This window comes from Somniosus microcephalus, chromosome 1 (assembly GCF_052327205.1).
Source record: "Somniosus microcephalus isolate GS21.2 chromosome 1, FLI_Smic_1.0, whole genome shotgun sequence".
Taxonomy (NCBI): domain Eukaryota; kingdom Metazoa; phylum Chordata; class Chondrichthyes; order Squaliformes; family Somniosidae; genus Somniosus; species Somniosus microcephalus.
This window is the reverse complement of record NC_140987.1, coordinates 306,936,279-306,957,031: the sequence shown is the minus strand read 5'-3', so window position 1 is coordinate 306,957,031 and position 20,753 is coordinate 306,936,279. Positions and strand designations below refer to the sequence as shown.

Below are 20,753 nucleotides of genomic sequence, written 5' to 3'. Positions count from 1 at the left end.
CATTAAATTCGGCAGGGCCTGCGGGAAACCTGTTCTCCCAGGTTTCTCATCCACATTCCAACGCCCCCCCCCCCCCCCGCCACCACTCCCTACCCGCCTCCAAGTTAAAATTCCGCCATAGTATCTAACCCAATGAGGGAAAGGGTTCAACCATACATCAAATTCTCTGAATTAATCCCTCGGTCAGTCTACGTATGCTCAATTATAACGTACATTAGGACCATGCATTTAATCACAGTACAACCACATTTCTAGTCCAGATTATAGTTTATTTGGTCAGCCAAGTATTTGATAAGCACAGAAACCCATCACCTTGCTTATGAAGTTCCAAACTATAAGGGAAATCCACACAGGTCGAGTTTATGTGTGTCAGATATGGAGTCTACACATTGGCCAAGAAGAGACTCACCCCACGTACCCAAGTCCAAAGAGTTAGGTGCTGGTCAGCAACAACCAAGGCTTGTAAGATTCCCAAAGTTTATGCTGCTAGAGAATTAAGCAACTAAAACCACTCAAAGTGGCGGTAAGTTTCCTTCAGTTTATCCAGTTAAGACCGCCCTTGCTGCTGCAATATTGGCTTTAAGGGTTACAGTGAGCCACGTGGGAAGAATCCAAGCCTACAACGTCAGGTCTACCTCTCCAGTCTCATCAATAAGCCAATATAGTTTGTCAATCAGCACTGCCGTGCACTGGAGTACTGCAGACCTGCCTAGTTTAGGTATTGGATTACTTATCTGCCACAGAGGCAAGACTTGATTCCAATCTTCCATCAACAGGCATGCCATCTTGGTGCCAAGGAGACATTTCTAACCCTCCTCTCACATGATAGGCACTCATTGATCACTAGACAACTAACAAGGTTGAGCCCTTGCTGGGTGAACAGATACCATGAACTCCTAAATTATGACATGAGTGGCTATCTTAGATTATATACGTACGCATCAAATACTGCACTGTTTATACAGATCTTCCATCTGCGGCCTGCAGCAAAATCCAACAGGGCTTTTCGAAAGGTTGTGACACCAAGTATCAACTGATTGACAGCTGCCCGCCACTCATATATATTAATCAGATTATCATGATTGAATAATTGATGTAACATTTGATTGCAAAGATAGTCTGTTGAAACAGCGCAGCGTTTTTTTCCCCCAACCGAGAATGTTCTTTGGCACTCTTAGGGTAATTTGCGTTTATTTTTTCACTAATTTAGCAAATGGCATCTCCACTTCTTGTAATCAGCTGTATCTCCCCAAGTTATGGCAAATTTGCTCAAAGTATTTTAACTGCACAAGACTCAACAACATGGAGTATAAAATAACCCTGAGGGAGGATCCTGGTGTCATCCTCAACTCACGGAAAGCTTACTAATTTGTCCACTAGTCTGTCATCATACAAAAGAAAGCAAATGCTTCAGCCAAACTATATCAAACAGCCACAACTGCTCCCAGAGGATGTCTACACTTCACTGGGTTGGAAAGTCAGATCAGTGACCCTTGTGCTAGCAATCCCCACACAGAATTGAAGGAAATGGTGACACTGCTAACAATGAAAAGGTCAAGCGGCTGGCGGCCGTTCTGTGACCCAGACAGCAGAGGTCAAGGGCTTCAGGTAACATCAGGCTTAGGACTGAATGTGGGCATGATCGATCTGTTTTAACAAATCAGCTTTGGTCCATTAAGCTCCACAAGGCACACTGCTTCTCATTGCAGGGGTCCTGACTTTGAGGCAAGGAGTTAGACAGCAGGCCTCGTAAAAACAGCTGAACGTGCTGTAACAAATTAAAGCTGATATATCTGGGACACAAGCATGTCACAGCCTAACCAGTTCAAAACAGTGACATGAACAGGCATCAGTCATTTCCAGTGGCTAACTCGTTGCAGCTTTCCTGTAGTGCGAGAGAAGTGTTACAACATCACATTGTATCAACATTATTTTCTTCCCCCAATCATAACACATTTTGCTATTAATCCCCGAGGAAGATATTATTGGGGAAAAAAATAGTTCTACAAATGCACTGCTAGAGCCAACTACCCCTGTCTTCCTTGAGATCAACAGGAGTGAAGATGCGATAGTCAGCCTATTGTGTCACTCACTGAACCATGCACTGTGTGGGAAATGGAGTTCAAGCTGCAGGTGAGAGTGCACAGGTATAATCTGCTCAGCAGAACTGCATTTAAAGTGCTGGCTCTGGCACAGTAGCAGGAGCACTCCCCCTCCTGGTATCACACTCTTCTATGGAAACAACATTTTTTGTATTCATGGTACAAGTGTAATGTAGCCATTCCACCACCAGCACCCACATTTAAGGTATGCACCTCTTCTGCCCTTCCTGTCATGCCCCTTGAGAATGGCAGTACATTGATGAATGCAGCACACCATAGTGAAGCCTTTTTTAACTGGACGAAAGGTCACATGGACAAAAAAAATAATCATTTATATTCTTTACTATATATAGTATATTGCAGTCATGAGTTTCCATCTACATCATGGTGCTTTTATCATATCGCAATATGATCAAAACAGGGATGTTTTCTTTTTAAACAGACTGCATTTGAACCAGGATACAGGCCCGCATACTCCTGAGAAATCACCGTACAGTTACAGGTACTAGAAATGTATAAACATTTTTGAACCATTCCTGAATATTTCTCTGATCAGTTGACTATATTTGCACAAATCAGTTCAAAATTTAATGTTAAACCTGTGGTTTAATTTCAGCCCTCATCAAGTTGTAGAGTGAAATTAGCAGGGAAATGTTTCAAGAAATTAGCTCTAGTTCAAAAAGCTATTAAAAGCCTTACATTAAAAAAACAACAATGGCTCAATTTCAATATCTGGATTAATGTTAGCCCCACTCTAATCATTAACTTGCTTCCATTGTTTGAAATTATTACCAAACCATTCTAAAAGGGTTACGTGTGAGTCAATCAATAGAAGAAAAAAAAGAATTATCCAGCAAGGCTATTACACCACATCAGAGAGCAGGTTTTGGTTTCCCCAGCACGTGCCCATTAAACCACACCATCAAGAAAGGGTTTATGTGCTCCTCAGCACAGAATAAGGGTACCAACACACGGCTGTCTCCATTGCATGACTGCTTGTTACACCACACTGCTGTGGGTGTGGGGTGAGGTGTGGGAGGGGGGGCACTGCACCCCAGTACCCAGCGAGTATGACGTTTGACTGCTGCAACTGCAACAGAGTCTCCTCACTGAATTACTAAGTAACACTGCCGGTGGCTGTAGTGCAGTCTGTTGTCCAGACCAACCTGCGCTCCTGGCTGGATGGAGAAAGAGGCAGTGGGCGAACCTTGTGAGAGGAAGGACAATCTGGGAAATTAAAGATTGTCATACTGTTTTTAAATAAACAGTTGCAGAGTTTTAACGTTAGTGGCAGTTAAGTGTCATCTTACTTTTACTGATGTTACCTTACCATCAAAAGTGCCCACTAGAAAATCAAATGTCCAATAAAGCAGGTCGCTATTTTGAGGACTTGCATTTGTACACCGTTTACATTGTTAAATAATCTGTAAAATGCACAAATTTGTGGGAAAACAAAATATCTGTATGATATATAGAATAAAGGGGAAATGGTACTAACATGGTCTGTGACCCATGTCAACAGCTCCAAGAGATGAGACCTTGCTACAGATTAAAACTTTACTTGGGTTTTGGGTTACTGGCCACAGACCAGTGACTACCAATATAGTTTTAATCACGAGTGCTGAATTCTCCTCCTCCACCCCCAACCCCAACAGTAAACATATTTGCCAAAGGCACTGCCTGGAGTCTTCGAACCTTATACATTAACCAGCAACCTCTGGTAGAGTCCTCACTTCTGTCATCTAGCGTACGTACAAAAGTGCAAGATTTTTAAAAATAAACATTTTTCAACCATGTTCTAGCCTCATAAAGTACTTGATCGGTTTAATTGATCGGTTTAATTTATTTTTAAAGGGGGAAAAATAGGATTTTTTAAAAATTCAATTAAAGACACATTGGGCCTGAAAATGCAGTCGGAGGCTTCCCATTGGCGAATGCCTCTGAACCGCAAGTAAAATCCCTACTTACCTGATGGCCCTGGACCTAAGAAGTCTCACGGCCCTGGGCCTCTACGTGTACACCTGCATAAAGGCCCACATATCCCGAGGCGCAGGCATTTCCTGAGCATCCCTGGGATCACGTGGGCCGGCCCAACCAATCAGAAAAGGGGATTCCCATTATGCTTTGGGGGATTCCATTTACGTACGGAATCTCCATAAGCATGAATCGGAATCACATAAAAAATACATTTTCACACAACCTAAATAAAAATAAATCATCACATGGTCAAAATTAATTTAAAAACAATTTAATTAAACATTTAAAACAAAAATTAAATTTTTTGAAAAATAAATTTAAACATTTTTAAAGGGGCCAAAAATAACCTAAACTAATTTTAAATGTTTTTGAATGTTTAAATGATTTATAAAATTTTATTTTAATTTTTATTTAAACCATTAAGCTGGTAAAAGAAGGCCTTATGCAGCTTTTACCAGGCATAAGAGTTTTGTGGGCATTCGCTGGGCAGTCGTTGGGAATAGCCCAACTCTTTGCCAGCGAATGGTCATTTCCTTCAGATTCGTACTGTCCGTCGAGCTGGAACTTGACAGATCGCAAATTCCGGGTTTTACTTGCAGGGCACTTACGACCATGTACGCATAGGCCCCGGAAAATCTGGGCCATTATTCTGATGTCCTACACGTGTCCTCTCCTCCCTCGTGTTACCCCCTTGAAATGTGCTGACCCCCTTTAAACTAGAGGAAAACGAAAGTGGCACAGAAACTCAGCAGGTGTTACCACTGTCACTTTAGTCCTGTCTGCTCACCACTGGGTGTGTACTGTTGATAAGACTAGAAGTTTCTTTCAATAAATTAAACTCAGTGTTGCTGCTTAAGTCCACAAAATAAACCTGAAAATTTGAAATCTTCTGATTGAAACTGGTAAGGGAAAATTAAAATATATTAAACTGTGCACCAGATCGGCATTTATACAATACTTTGGGTAATTATGCTGACACTGCAAAGCTTACACTGAGTCTTAAAGCATTTAAAAAAAAATGAATTTGAAAAAGCTTCATTGCCCGAGTTCACTCTAATTGTGGCAAAAAATAAAAGACAGCAGCTTAGGAACAGCAACGGTCCAAAACTTTTCAGTATTCTTCACTGCATTGCAGATGCCAGCCAACGAATCACAGGCATCCTACATGCAGACAATCAGCTTTCGATGCCAAGCCCAGTTCCACTGGCAACCATTATTGGCTGCGCGCAAGTGCCTTAATCTCTCTTGGCATGAGAAGAGCAAAATGGTGGCTCGCAAATCAATGGTACAGGAATACAAACAGACACAAAAGTGTTTCCGTGCTCTGCAGAATACAGTCATTTTAAACCAAAAAAAACCTTGCTTTTCTTTGTTGTCCTACATCTCAAATCATTACAAGCAAATGAAGGTTTTCTGTGCCACCCTTCAGAAGCACAAGCCTGCAACTTAGTGCTGTCAGCGTTCTGTCTCTCTGTCTTTGATTCAGGCTACGATGCCAATAGTGGGCCATTTTCTCGACACAGTTTCTCTTCCATCGTACTACCGAGACTGTGCCACTTACATGAGAAGATTTTGCAAAATCCAAGCCATTACGATGCCAAGCACAGTGTCTATGAAATAAATTATCTGCATTATAGAAGAAATTGTTAGAACAACAGAGTGTTCATCAAATGTATATTTTCAGCCCAGTTAATGAACTTTTGCTTCAAAAAATCAAGCCACAGGGAATGCTTTAGTGTGCAATCCTTTTTGTGTGCACATGTACATGGGGTAGAGGGAAAAGAGGAAAGTTTCTCAAGAATTAGGTCATGCTACGACATGTGGAGCAAGTTGAAAATGAGGTATGTTTTGCTTAACAGTTTTTTTGACTGAGTGAAGCTACAATAAGCTCAGAATCCTAACTGTCGAATGAACATCACATATTGTATCCCCTGTACATTGTCAGATGCCTTAAATAAAATACTGCATTTCCATTTAATACAAAAACAAACCTGTTTTTTAAAATCCTAACATTGTGACGATTAATGTTTCCTATATAATTTTTAAACAAAATAACTTTCAATGGCATGTGTCACATTAATATGTAAATACTGACTGCAGCAGAAGGCTGCAACAGCAAACTCTGGACCCAAGGGCTCCAAAAATTACTGTGTGTATGTGAGAGAGGAGAGCTGGGTTGGAAGAGGGGCAAAGAGGGCAGAGAAAGACAAGTTCTGTACTGTGGGCAATGTCCCCTAGTGCTGTCAGAGCTGATCTTTGATCGGGCCAGCAGAAGGTGCCGTTCAAGCTGGCCGACATTGGCAATGCTATTTTTTCTTCCCCCTCACTTCTCCTCAGCTCCTTCATGGTGACTGCAGCACGAGATAGAGCCACATACGCCAAAAAAAGGTATTTTGAAAAACCATTCGACATCGACAAGAAACAGACTTTCGAAACTGCTGTATGAGCACAAGTGTCTTTTTGCAGCATTTATTCCCCAGGACTCTATTTTTAGGATTTTGTACCATGTACTACCAGATCATACTCAGGGGAATATATCAGCATGACTTATACTTTTATAAAAAATGAAACTGCAACATGCCCTCAGCCTCTGCAGCAAGTCGACAATTTCATTCCACTAATGCAGTATCAGCCGTATGCTGCAACTGGCACCAGAATGAAAAGCACATCTTCTAAAGGACAAAGACAAGGGGGCAGATAAAAACCAACGTGAAACATCTCTTTACAGCTATTAAATCCAGGTTATTCAGCATAGACCGGGCGGGCCAGGTAGCCAGTTTCTGTGCTGCAACATTCCACCATTCTATGATTATTTTAATTGGTATCTTTAGACATTCTGGAGATAATTTACAAGCAGCTTGCACTCGATTTAAGTCATCATGAGCAACAGATAGATGATGAACTTGTGTATCACTCAAATCATTCTGATCAAGTCTACATTCATAGCACTGACGAACTTCCCATATTCTGACTGGCCGTTTACTGTATGCTGTTCCCAGTTTACCTCCAATTTCCATCTTCAGTTACACAAATTCCACCAATCAATATTATAAACTTTTACTTCAACATTTCATTTTATTATTTTGTTTCTAAATTAAGGTCATTGTTTTTGCGGTACTAATTTGTGAATATACTAAAAAATTTAAATTGACATCCTATTTCACTCTCACTAACTGTAATAAATAAAAAAGTAACTACTAGATGGTTTGACTACAGGACCTAAACTGCAGACTAGGAAGGAAGGGGTCTAAAGATCCAGGAAAAATTGCTTCAACTGTTTATTTTCCATTATTGCGGTAAAGCATTGGGCCGAGTAACATGCATAGACAAGTAGGCACAGGGTTTGAGAGATTGTTTGGGGAAAGAGATGTATAAAACTGTCTTTCAATAAACCAGGCCTCATTCATATTACAGAAAGAGGCTTCCCAGATAGAAAGCCCATTGATGCAGGACGCTACAAATGATGGCAGATTTACTGAGAGGAATGTAAATGTTGGTGGAATTATCTATACACACACACACTTTACAAATTTGAAATGAAACTGCTGAATTGGCATTCCAAACACCATGTACATCATCATAAGCCTAAGCTTTTTCTTTGTTGGTGGGATTGAAGAAGAGTTTATTTTTTCTCCTACAAACCTGTGCCAGCTGGGTCTCTTCCTATACTATCGAATAAAACTCAGTGTGCCTCCATAAACACTGGCAGTACCTGACCTTCAGGATCTTATCAACACCTAGTTTTATTGTACAGATATGGTTTGTGCCGGGGAAATAGAATGCTCAGAATAATAAAAATGGCAGCAGGCATGTCTTGGGGAAGCTGTCGCTTCTATCCCATACACAGCTCTTCAATTGCATGATCATAAAACTGTACTCTGAAAAGCAGACAGCCAGTAAAAGGCCTCATCTCAAGGTTTTCAAAATTGACCCATGTCTACTCTTTATTGTAGCCTTTAACTACCTGTCTCCTCTCAATTACAGGGAATCAAAACTGGGAACTACACTGTGTGGCAAAGCAATGAAGGAACCCAGTGATGAGCGATTGGAAAAAAAGTGGTTTCCTCTACACTTTAAGAGAAAGGTGACAATTTCAAACAGTGAAAGATGTCTGACAGACTTTTCCTTTGTTTCCTGAACATTGTGAGAGTCATGTGACTGCTTCAACAGGTCTCCCACCCCAGCAACCAAGATGGTGCCTCAATAACTGACCCAAAATCAGGCTGCACACTGCAAAGTGGAAGGCTGCAGGTTCACACCCACTAATTTCCAAATAGCCAATTCCTGTGGATTGCCCAGGATGCCCAGAGGAAGATGTAAGTGGAGGCAATATATCTCCCTCACAGCAACAGGGGAAGGGTGGGGAACAACTGGACGTGTCAACTTCAGCCAGACTCACATAGCTCCCTGTGCTTAGTTAAAGATGGCCATTGGCAAAGATTTGGCCTCTCAGCTAGAATTTTACATTACACAGAAACCTAAAGAGGGGAAAGAGAAAAAAAAATATTTAAAAAGTTACATAAAATATTTCAAATCCAAGTTCTCTTGAAAAAGAAAACTTTAGAGAACTTTTGCCAACCACTTAAATCATCGTGGAAAATGATTGGCTGAAAAGTAATTTTTATCCCATGTTTGTAAAAGGCCTTTCAGGATCTACATCTAAAGATGCACTTAAGATGCTACCTATGGCTGCAAGCCCAAGGGAAAAACATCTCAGCTCATAAATAAGCTTTCAATCAATTGATCAAATGAAAATTGATGGATGTGTCCCATTTCAGTTTTACAGTTATTTTCAAAGAGTTAATATTTATGAAATCATATAGGATTAGATAAATTTAGCATCCTGTATTCACAAGACCACTTTCCCATCAACAATCTCATTATATTTTCCACCTAAAAGTAAGGCCTGCAACATGATGTGATCAGTACAAATTCTGGGAATATTTTGCTGTGTATGAGTGTGATGAGGTTGCAAAACGGTAGACAGAATCATGAAGACTTTTTCTGAATTAAACCTTGAAAATCTGATTTATGACCAGCCTATGATCCTCTAAGGTAATAATGGCCCCACCCAACAAGTATGCCCCCTTACCTTGTTCCTGAGCGTAGTAAGCCAAAAACAGATCAAGCTCTTTCACCGACACAGTTATGTGATGTGGCTGCACGCAGAGTATCGGATTGGAGCACTGTGGGGATTTGACAAGCCGTTCTCCATCAGTACTTTCCAATGGGATGCCTTTAAACAGGATCACCATTACTAGATCCAGCCGCCACACCTTGTCAGCTTGCCGCAAGCAGTCGATTCTTCGCATCTTGCCTTTCTGATCAGGGTTGGACAGGACGCAGCATGGATGCTTCTTGCCTGTAACGGTGAGCACAAAGTCCTCTCGGTACTCCTGCCGGATGTCCTTGCGAAGTTTCGCAAGCAACCTTGATGCCCACTTCTGCTTGATTTCCGGCTTCTCACTCAACAGTTCATCTTTGACTGCTCTTTCCTCATCCTTGGACATTCGTTTCTCGTGCTTCTTGAAGTATTTGCGTTTTCGGGCTTGTAAATTGAACCAGGTGTATGCGATTGCACGGACATGTGGAAGAAGTGCTTCAATGAATGGATGGAATTCATCCTTTAATACAAAAGACACAAGAAAGAATAACAGAAAGAAGTCAGCAATTGCAACAATTTTATTTTGCTCACAATTACAATACAAAAGAAGTAAAAAATCAAATATCTAAATAAGATGACACATTCTACTTTGGTTTATCATGATTTTACAAAAACAATTATATTTTCTATATTTAAAAAAGCCAATCAGTAACATTGATGCAGCTGGGAATAGGGAGCTGGACTTTGATATCTGAGCAAAAGAATAAATACCATTTTAAAGCAAATAACAAAACAAGTTCAATAGTGTCAGATGGACTATGGTGGGCACACCAGCGAATGCAAAAATGTGTTTTTCTCCTCACACCTTGGTGATACGGAGCTATATGCTAAGCCAGGCAAAGATTTTGGATCACATATAGATCCCGCTTTTGAGCATGCTCTCAGCAAGATCGTACTGGAGGCAACAGAGCATGCGCCATTAGATCGAGTTCTAATTCTCATCAAATCTACTGACATTCCTGTACTGTAGTTCCATTATAGTCAGTAACTACAGAAACCTTTACACAATCAGTCGGGGGCGGGGGGCGGAGAAAATGGGTCACTTTTGTTGGAAATGCCAGACAGTCAGGTGGGGGAAAAAAAGTAAGGATATGAAAGTCTCTACCAGAAGAGTTGATGTTTCAGACAATTTCTGCTTTCAATTTTACACCTTGCAGTTTTTTGATCGGAACAAACATGCTCAATGGAAGTGCCGTTTCAGGGTGGACTATGAGGCCCCACAATGCCAGTTAATTTGCAATACTGATCGCATGCAGTAACTATTCTAAAACCTTTTAAAATATAGCTGGTGTTGGACAATGGAAAATGGCAACTTGGCACGCAATGGACATTCTTTATGCTTTTGCATGCTGTGACTGAGGTGCCAGTACAAATTTGCTTAAAATTTTATTTTAAACAGCACTTTATATATTATCTGGCAGCTGTAATGAACCGTTTTCTTTTAAAAATATATATGCACTCCTCGCCAAATTGAAACTCTTTATTTCACTTAATTATTTACATTTTTTTAACAAATAAAAGCTTTACATTATGCGCTAACATTTCTGACTGTAAACAGTCATGTTCACTGGGTGCGGGTTAACACTTTCATCGCCTTAACAGATAATTAAATTTCAGCAGAAAAAAAATCCTAGGCATATTCCAACAACATTTTATGCTGAATGATTCTACCCGCTTTTGGGTTTTTCTAAATACAACCTTGTAAAGTAGTCGGCTGCACAAACGCAATGCACATGTAAAAATTGATCATTTGATTTCTGTATGTCATTTATTTTTAAAAGCAGCAAACTAAAATCAGAATAACATTTATCACAGCCTTGGTGGTTTTATATAAAATAATAAGACACTAAAGAGTTAAGCCACAAACTTCTTTTTGCATGAATAGCAGCTCTGTTCTGGGTAACCACAGCCCAGGATGAAATGCTCCAGCTCTTTGCTTTTACTCCCATTGTTTGCTATTTGAACTCTCCATTTATTGGGGAATTTTAGGTTTCAAACCAGGTGCATAAAAATAAGAGAGATGTTATTTTTGTCCTAATATTTAATGCATTTACAATAGCAATGAGAAATTTATCTTAGCTAGTCTTGGAACTTCCTTAGCACCAAGCTTAGCAACCACAGAGAAACTGAGCGGGCCAACAGCAATCCACTGCATGGTTCTCTGTGAGTCACAAACTTTCAAACAATGTTTCAAAAATCTCTTGGTGCTACAAAAGAGGGAGATATTATAGTACTTACTGTCTCCCTCTCCCTCCCTCCCCGCCCCCCCACCTGCTTTCCCCCCCCCCATTCAGTAATTCTAGATGCGGTTTATCATGTTGGTTTAGTACTTGCAGAAATAAATTAGAACCACGTCACTTAACCTTTGCACACTGTTCTCTATGTAAAGTGCTTAAGAAACCACTTGTGCACCAAATTGTTCTCATGCTATGCAAACCAGTTCATGAAAATTTCTCCTCACTTTTCTTATGGGTTAAGTGGATTTTTTTTTTAACACAGTGGACTAAATTTAAAAAAAAACATTATTATAAGACTTTTCAAAAAAAAGTTCTGATTTACTTTTAAGCATGGCTTTACAGCTACTGTTTATTAAATTAAATTCCAGTTAATAAATTAACACAACAGGATTTTTCTCAATAAAACAGTACATATTTAAATGTATAAGCAGATCTTTCTAAGATGTGCCACCATGGCCCATGTACAGTGTGAAAAAAATGAACTGCAGCGCAGTTAAAGTAAAGCAACATTACAGCGATTCTCTTTTGTTCCCTCTCTCCAACACTTAGAAAAATTAAGAATTACATACTTATACATTTGCATTCTGCCCAAAAAAATGCACATTTTTTTTTCTGCATGCTGAAAGCCTCAAACAAATTTAAAGCGAACTTGAAACAATGCATGAGCCATTCGGCTGAAAAATATTGGCTCCAAAAAAATGTAAGCAAATATCTTTTCTGCTTTTTTTTTGATCCAAGAGTGCAAACTTTGATTTGGCACAGCTTCCTTTTTCAAGCCAAGGAAATCTTACAGTTTTCTGCCTGTGCCGGTGGCATTTGCCTTGAGACAGCCAATGTTAAGTCAACGTAGCTGCACTCAAGTTACTGTATTTGGTGGTATGCCATAGCCAACCAATGCTGTACGGAAATATACTTAAACTATAAACTGAGCATTTTAAACTAAACCCACACATTACAGGTTTTGCAAAAGTTTTTTTTAAAGTACTTCAGCAATTGCTAGCTGCTGACACTGCCAAATCCTCAAAAGAAACATTTATACATTTATAAGATTTTTCTTTCTCATCATTTAATTTATTTTAAAAAATAAGCATTTCTGCTTTCCCACCTAGAGTGCATTCAATTTTCCACTAAAATGTCCTTTATATTTTAAGACATTCAGACACTTTGGATAAGAAACTGAGTCTGAGCGCAAATGGTTTTACCCTTGCCAAAATATGAAAAAACTCCCACCAGACAATTCAAATGCATTTGCGCTTCTTAAAACAATTTAAATAAAACTAAGCTAAAATATTTGAATTTTTTGCTTCAGTTTGCGTTAATTTTAAAAAAGCATAAGATTAAATTCTGGTCAATAAGCAGAATGTTTTGAGGTCTCCTGACTGGCTGAAACCAAACTGTAGCTTGTTCTGTATATATAGCTAGACAATTCACCAGGTACAGAGCAAAAGCACACTCCAGTTATATATGAGAGCAGTGAGGTATAACTTTGAAGCTTCCAGACTTAAAAGGAGATTCAACATTTAAATTTTAACTAACTGGACTTCAAGCCCCCACACCTGCTCCACACCTAACACAAATACACAACTATATATACTTCAATGTTAAATACCATTACAAAACATAAATTAGTCATTATCACCTCCAATTTTTAGCCAAAATATCACTTATTATGTGAATATGCAAGTGACATTATTTTAAGTGTAGCCTTTTTTAAAAACTGCAGGATGTCTAAAATTATATATCGGTAATTAATTTTTACTTTAGCTCATCAATTGCTTCTCCGGCGATTGACATTTATGGAAGACTGAAAAATAACAAAAGAAGGCAGTTTTTCATTACTATATAAATGTTAAAAAGCGATATTGATGAATATTTCATACATAATCTACAAAAACACACTCCTAAATTTCAAAGTGCAACTTGCTTTTTACAGCAAACAATGAGCCTCGTGAATAGAATACGAACAAAGCCTTCATTGTCCCAAGATATTGCAAAAGTGACCATTAGAATCCTTAAAATCTTCAACTTCATTTTTCTGTTTGTTTCAATGACCTGTTCTGCCAAAAGTTATCTGGCACATTTTGCCCCTGAAATATTTCAGACTGCATTTTTTGTGCTCTGGCATTTTACGGAAAACAAACCTATCTCAGTTAATCTTTTCAGCACGCCAAACAAAACAGAAAGAAGGAAACACAAAAGTGTTAGCAAAACAAGTGTACGGCTGTTCTCAATTACGAAAACCACATCATTTTTCCATCTTCATGCTCAATTCATAAACTTAATACGCCTTCTCTTCCATTTGTTTCCAGCTAAAAATGTAGGCTTTTCAGTTTTCTGATCAATCAATCACAAATCAAAGGTATTAATTTGAGTTAGTGCTTTATCTAAAGAAGCTAGCCATACTGTACTTTCTCTTAGTAGTTTTAGGAATTATGAGCTTTACCAAGACTGTAAAGTCCATTAGAAGTGTTTTTAACTTATAAACAGTGAAAATGGAGCTCAATAAATAAATATATAGCACAATAATTTGGCCAAATTGTTTTGGTTCACCTATTTACTTTGTTTCATTTTCTACCAATACATAAAAAAATCATTGTAAATATAACCGACAAATTATAACAAAGAAAAGTCGCTTAACACAGCCAGATATATAAATCTAGGATTGGGTTCATTACCACTGGGAGCTTTTTTGTGTTAATTTAACACACCTTTTGAAAAAGGAATCTTTATTGTTCTTACCCACCACTATCTTGAGAGCAAAAATTAATTAATTTTGCTGAGAGGAAGCAGCCTTCACAATTGTCAATCAAAACATATTTTGTTAAGAGCATATTAATATTTATAGCAATTATTTGAGCAATTGAATAACATTTAAATCCCAATATTAGAGGAGGGATAAGTTGCAGGCTCATTTGTTGTCTTTTCTTCACCTATCGCAGCATTTGTCTGCATGGGTGGAAAAACTTAGAGGTAAATATAAAAAGTTTAATTGTGGCTAATTAGGAAAACAACTAAATGACCATAATATTGTAAATGCATCCAGTCCAGCATCTCAGGTGCAACTTTCTTAATTTTTAGTTTTTTATACATTAAACTATTATGTGAATATATTTTATATGCACACACACCACTCCTTTGAAATGTTTTCTTTGACAGATTATTGTGTAATCACTTCTACAAACAATTTGCAGTGTTTCCCCCTCAAAAACCTGCCCTTCCAATGTTGGGTGAGCCAGCATTTACTCCTCAAATCTAAACTTTTTTACAGCCAGGCTGAAGTATTTTACATAGAAATAAAAATAAATGATATAAGACTCTTGCAGATATCGTTCTGTATTTCAACCTCCCCTCAAGAGCTTAATTTAAAAAAGCAAAAATACCATTGGTGAATCATTCTACTGGTAGAACTTTTCAATATAAATAGTTGAATATAAATAAAATTGTGAAAAATAAGCAATGTCGAACTTCAAAAAGTGATCACGTTATACAAAGTCCCTGTAAAATTGCAAGATACGTTTTTAATTTAAAACTAGTGTGCTTGCAAGCTGCCTGTCAGTAAGTGTGCTGCTTGATTTATAAAAGTATTAAAATACACAGAAATTCATTGTGCTAAGCCCTTTGTCCAATTACTATATATAAATATCGTTATGGGCCGTTAAATATATAATGATATGTACGGAAACTGTCCTCAAATACTCGTCAGAAACTTCAAAAAATACTCATAACTGTAACTAAAAATCTCGTGGTGAGCTCAGGTTAACCTGTAGTTATGTTTAGGCGCATTAATGGCAATGCTGGGAGTTAGCAAGCGACAACTATTTATTGTGTAATATTTAATGGAGGACATGAACACTTCAGAGAGGAGCAGGAATCAAGTGCAATTAATCGCGGAAGGGGTTGTATTATTTTTTTAGAAAAAGCTTTTAAAGACAGGGAAATGTCTTCAGGTCACAAACGACTAAAATGCATGTTATTTCCCAAAGAAATGGGCCAGAAACCGGTGCAGCCGCGGGCTCTCCCCGTCCCGCTGCCCCGACTGGAGATTCCAGTCTGCTTTCCATTGAGCCGGGCCAGTTTGGGAAGTGACACTTTGCGATCCGTCCATTCGCTGCCAGTTTCACCCCGAAACTCCAGCGGTAATGAGTTGGCTGAGACTGACGGTCACTCGGAATGGGCCGGGCTCTGCGCTGGAATACGATGCTGCGCTGCTTCTGGCTTCAGCGCGCCGCGATCTGCAAACACCTCCTACAAACTGCGAGACAATTTAAAGTAACCTCCTCCTTCCCCCCCAAAAATAGTTGTTATTAAAAAATACAACTACCTGCGTGAGACAAATCGGAGAATACATCATCACGGTGCCAAAAAAACAGAGACAAGTCAGTCAAAGCCACGAGTAACTCCAGCAGATCTCAGGGAGAGGAGGCTCGGAGTAACGTGTGATCCATTCATATACTTGTCGAATAAAAAAAGCCTCTGATGTGGAGAAGTCGCAAAGTCTGCCGGTATTCGCGCCTAAAGATCCGATGGCAAGTTTCCCAAAGAGAAAAAAAATCTGGAGTCAAGATCTGTGAATTTTCCAGTGGGATATCCTGGATCTGTCTGCAGTCAAGACGAATGGTGCAATAGTCAAGCCTGCCAGTGCTGAACATCCAAATGCAAGGGCAAGCAGGGCACAAATACAAGTCTAAACTTTCGATTCAGCGCAGGGAAACGTGAGCGGGCTGAGCACCGAGTGTGTCCCAGGACTGGCACGGGCTAAGCTGTGGGGGGAGGAGGGGTTTGGCCAGGTACTTGTGCTGGTCTCGCCTCTCCTCTCCACTCCTACCAAAGGTGACCAGCTGCACCCTCAGCAGCGCTCTGGCCGGCTGGCAGATTTTACAGATTTCCTTATTTATCACAAAACTCAACCTCCTGTGTCGCCGCCTCCTCCTCCTCCTCCTCCTCAGACAGCACACACACGCATTCCTATCCACCAACCCCTGATCTTCACTGCTATTAAAACAAGAGAGAGAGACTGCTTACAACAAACTAAACAATCTCGGATTTTGTCAAAAGCTGTCGAGGCATTGTGTCATTTTACAAGCGGAAGACTTTGGTCCAACCCCTGCCCAAGACAACAAACTGGAAAATCCCCAGATCGCGAAAGCGCAGGCACCTTAAGAGATGGACCAGCCAAAGCGCAACTTCCAACACAACAGCATCCACCAGCGCCTCCCGCCCCCCGTCCTTCCCTCCCTCCCCACCAAGGTACCAGTTCACAAAGTTTTACTGAAAACTCATCGAAAACCGGCCGGAATCGGCGTCTAGCTTCTACTCGATGCCTCTTATTGCCCAACGTCCCAGCACACAACGCCTGGCTGTAGACTTTGCGCGCCTCAAAACTCCTGCTCGTTCTCAGACGGCTGTTGGTTTTAATTTTTTATTCATATTATGATGTTTTTATTTGTATTGGGAGTCCTTATTGGGCCCCGCACTGTAAGATCCCAAAACGTTTCGTGATAATTATAGTTTACTGGGTCGAATTAATCCCGAGGAACACACCAGCAGTCTTGTGGTGTGGTTTCCGTGCCACCTTGAGCTAGTGTTTTCAGTATGTTCGCAGAGATTAATGTGTTGGGTCTACAGAATATTTACTCATAACCTTTTACTTTGCCCCCACCGGAATGTAATTTGAAATCTGCATTTATATATTTGCGGGCACATAGTAAACAAGGTGGTGAAATCAGAACCATTCCAATCATTTATCAGAAAGTGTAAAGTTGCAGGAGTGGGAATCGCACATCTTATTTCTTCTTTTTGGAGTGCATTTTTAGTTACATATGGCCATTCCTGCACCATGCCTGCTTATCGAGAGAGTTTTTATTATTTTCTCTGTATGTGTGTATGGTGACTTTCCGTCTCTGTTTAACATATCTGAGACCCGGACTAGTGTCCTCCGTCATTAGCCCGTTTCCTTCTCGTCCTTTTACAGCGGGGTGAAGCAACAGTCCTGTAATCAAAGTTTCAAACTACAACAACATGTATTAAATTGGGACCTGTGTTTATTTTTTAAACTAAATGTTATTTTAAAACAAGCGTTCCTTTGCAATTCGAAGGCGCAAGTTATATGCGGGAGGGAGAGCCGTTAAGAAAACTGCCTTAATCTTGCAAAGTAGTCAAAATGCTACTGACAAGGGCGTAGATACCTTGAAATCGGGCTGGCTGCATTTGGCGCCTTTTTTAACCACTGTAACGTATTACTGTACTTCATGAGAAATTCAAATTAAATCAGCCATTAACTCTGCAGGTTGGTTGCTTCTTCGCTGACTACTCTCACTCCTTAGATTATATTGTACTTAAAAAAGCTTCCAACTTTCTTTCAATCCAGTTAAGTAGTCACTGCATGCACTTTTACATAAACGAGGTTTAATTATTAATAAAGAAAAGACATCTAGTAATTGTCCCCCCCCCCCCCCGAAAAGTGCACCTGTTCACTTTGTGGGTGTCGCTGCTTTATCCGGGGCAGGATAAGCAAAGTTTAAACCCGTGCCAGCCCTGTCACTATTAGTACCTCTACCTAGCGCCTTCTCTTTGTAGCCAACCCTTCACCGAATGCTCCGCACCTTTGGGCCAGTGTGCGCTGTCCGGCTCTATCCTTTTTAATGTTGCAGTGGGGAGCGGGAAGGAAGGAAATCTGCAGCAAAAAAACTCTGGCAGCTCAAGCCAGTTTGTATATGTTCTGAAATGTTGCTTCCTCTAATTTTATGGGGGAAAGTATGTTGTATCAGTCTGCGCAATGCTATAGGATCGACAATGAACGTGGGCAAAATGAAGTTAAACTTTAACATATGTCCCAACTAAGCGCAGCCCATGTCAAGCACGGTACAGTACTGAAATACATATTGTAGCTTTCAAACGTTGCAGCCGGCGCTTTCTCACCCCCCGCCCCCCCCCCTTTTATGATTTCTCCTTCGTTCTACTTTAGTAAAAAAAAGTTCCGAGGCGCTCCCGAAGTTGCAGTGTGCACTTTGAGTGGCTGGCGTGAGTGTTTCTGGGTGTGTACAGAAGACGTGAAAGAGCTGGTTTCGCCCTCCCCCTGTCTCTGGCGCCCTTCCTCCGCTGGCTGGGGCGCTGCAGATCCCCCCCCCCCGGAGTTGCTGAGTTTCTCGTCCCCTCTCAAGTTCAATGGCAGCCAGCAGAAGTTGGCCTTCGCTCGCAGCCCTGAGCATTCCGATCACGCCACATCGGCATGTCGTGTCAAACACTGAGCTCTGCCCTCCCCCCACCCCCCCCTCGCCAATCAAACACTCTATTAATAAGCTGCCCGCTTACACCGCTGGTCTGTGCAAGGGACGTGGTGGGGAGGATTTTAAACACACACAGAAAAAGAGAGGCAAGGGGAAACCGAGGAGGGGGGTGGGGGCGGGGAAAAGGAATCGGACCAGAATGGGAATTGCAAATAAAATAGAACGTAAGAGGGGAAAGTAAGATAATTAAAAGGGTGGACTGCAGTGTCTGGTTCCAGCCAACATAACCTTGCCATCAATCTCAAATTCTTCTGGAGCTGTCGAGCCAAACCAGGGGAAGAGAGAAAAAAAATCTAAAAGTAGGGAATTCTGCCAAGCTCAGCGCTTTTTGGATGCAAGCTCCAAGCACTTCTGATTCATTGCTGGCGTTAAAGACACATCTGATAGCAGCGTGACCTACATCGAGAAAGCTGGCGATTGCAGACATAAACAATCCAATAGTATCGCCAACAAATAATAAAATAAAGACAAAGTGAAAGCAGCATTTAAGAGAATTTAACTCTGCAGCCGAGGCACAACCTGAGCAAATTATAACATGGAAGAAAAAAACCCGAAGGTATTATTTTTGTAACACATACCATTGCACAGTGCTGCAATACAATATATGGAATTTGCAGTTTGCCTACAACGGTTTAAAGCTTCACATTGCTCCTCAAGTTCAAACTGAGCTTCTGCAAAACTGCTTAAAGGCTTTTTTCCCCTTTTTTTTCTTGAAGTGGCCTTTGCAAACCGGAAGCGATACCTCGACTTAAAAAAAAACACCGGCAAAGTCAAAGTCAGGCAGCTTGCCCTTGCCAAGTCTGTTTTCCCCCTCACGATCCTTTTCTCTTCCTCCTGCTGCTGGAATTCTGTACTTGGCTGTGAATTTGACTCGGCTCCAAGAGGCTGGGCGGGCCATCGGGAGGCCGGCCCCCTCTCCCTCTCCCTCTCTCTGGCCGTGTTTCCATCCCTTGTCTTTCTGGGCTTTCTTTCCTTCGTTCAGTGTTTTCCTCTCCCTCTGGCAGTGCTTCCTCTCTCCCTTGCTCAGTCTTGATTTCCTATCTTTCTCAGTGTTTGTGCCTTGCCTTTATTTCCATGGCTCACTCTCCCTCTCAGTATTTTATCTTTCTAAGGTGTATTCCTTTTGCTGCCAGTCTGTCTTGTTCCTGTGTTGTCTATTGGTGTCCTTTTAAATGTTGGGTTTCTCTATGTGTCACTCTTTCTAGTCTCTCTGCCCTTTTTCATTGCTTTCTTGCTCTCGGTGAATTGGTCAGTGTTTTGATTTCTCTCGCTGTCAGTATGCCTCTGTCTTCTTCTCTCGGTGCTATCTTTCTCGGTGTCTGTCCCCCTGTGTCTTTCTCTTCGCCCCCTGTCTGGTCGCCGGGCTGTTGGCGATGGGTGAGGGAGGGAGTGGAAGTATCGGGTAGGTAACGACCGGCGTTTCTCTGTCTCTTTCCCATTCCCACAGCAGCGCCTCTGCCCCTTATTAACAGAGCCCGCAGCCGCCGTCCAGTGTAGCGCGGCCACCCTGCAGTGCAAATTCCGCAGCCAGCCACTGCCTCTATCGATTCGCTTCAATGCAGCAGGGCGAGAGCTTAAGAGCTATTTAAAGTTAGCCGCAAAACCAGCATAAGGGGGGGGGAAACAATCTGCTCTGCAGTAGGCAGGATTCCTGCTAAGTCATTCTTAACCCGCTCCCGAAGATTACCCTGCCTGGTTTGTGTGGTGTACTAGGCTGCGATCAAATTTGTTCCCGCCCACACGTTACATTTGTCTCGGTATCTGGCACAACGAGGCAAGAAGCTGGTAGTCCAACCTGCAAAGCCCTATTTCAAGACCACCCGCAGCCGTTATAAGAAACATTTTATGCGAATATGTATGCAATGTTTTTTTCAACAAGGTGGTTTACAGCGAAGAGACACAAACTTGTCTAGCGTATGCACGTGATGAGGTTTTAAAAACAGTATTGTCAATCAGAAACTAAACACCGAGTTTGGGAAAGGTCAAT

At 40.9% G+C, this 20,753-nt stretch overlaps 1 protein-coding gene across 5 annotated transcripts in view; it reads right to left on the bottom strand.

Moving 5' to 3' along the window:
• The window catches only part of LOC147124854 (nuclear factor 1 B-type-like), a 557,582-nt gene extending 537,180 nt beyond the window's left edge, over positions 1-20,402 (bottom strand). For 3 of the 5 annotated variants that reach the window (XM_085994024.1, XM_085994040.1, XM_085994031.1), the window contains exons 1-2: positions 15,802-16,701; positions 9,172-9,703 (exon numbers count right to left, since the gene is read on the bottom strand). In XM_085994024.1, the coding sequence (XP_085850150.1) occupies positions 9,172-9,703; positions 15,802-15,831 (562 nt within the window). In that variant the 5' untranslated portion in view covers positions 15,832-16,701. Of the gene's footprint in view, positions 1-9,171; positions 9,704-15,801; positions 16,703-19,344 lie in introns of those variants that run through there. The other 2 variants (XM_085994028.1, XM_085994035.1) reach the window with 2 other exon arrangements.
• Positions 20,403-20,753: the final 351 nt, after the last annotated feature.